Genomic DNA, 349 nt, shown 5'->3' with positions numbered 1-349 from the left:
GCGCAGCTGGGATGGGAAGGAAAAAGGGAGGGAGGAAGCAAGGAAGGGAGGGAGGGAGGGAGGGAGGGAGGGAAAAAGGGCGCAGAAGACAGCAGGTTTTGCCAACGAAGCGTGGTTGTGCTCGGGGACGATGCGGCAGGTGGGAAGGAGCGCATGGAGGAGGAAGAAAGGGAAAAGAGAGAGAGTGGGAGAGGTGTCAGAGAAGAGGAGGGACGGGCTCTTTTGTTGATACTGAGAGGCTCTTCACTTCCTCTTCTCACTCCAGGCATCGCATACCTGCGCTCCCTCCTCCTCCCTCCTGGGGCCTGTGCCCCCTCCGCCTCCTCGGACTGTATCACCCACGACATTG

At 59.9% G+C, this 349-nt stretch overlaps 1 protein-coding gene across 1 annotated transcript in view; it reads right to left on the bottom strand.

The window, feature by feature from the left end:
• Positions 1-155, bottom strand: part of NGA_0319400 (uncharacterized protein) — a gene marked incomplete at both ends in the record, with an annotated part of 1,564 nt that extends 1,409 nt beyond the window's left edge. Inside the window, one exon of the mRNA XM_005856123.1 lies at positions 107-155. Coding sequence (XP_005856185.1) covers positions 107-155 — 49 coding nt within the window. The remainder of the gene's footprint in view (positions 1-106) is intronic.
• Positions 156-349: the final 194 nt, after the last annotated feature.

This window comes from Nannochloropsis gaditana, assembly GCF_000240725.1.
Source record: "Nannochloropsis gaditana CCMP526 unplaced genomic scaffold scaffold035, whole genome shotgun sequence".
NCBI classification, from domain to species: Eukaryota; class Eustigmatophyceae; order Eustigmatales; family Monodopsidaceae; genus Microchloropsis; species Microchloropsis gaditana.
The sequence above is the reverse complement of the archived record's forward strand: the minus strand, read 5'-3'. Positions and strand labels throughout refer to the sequence as shown.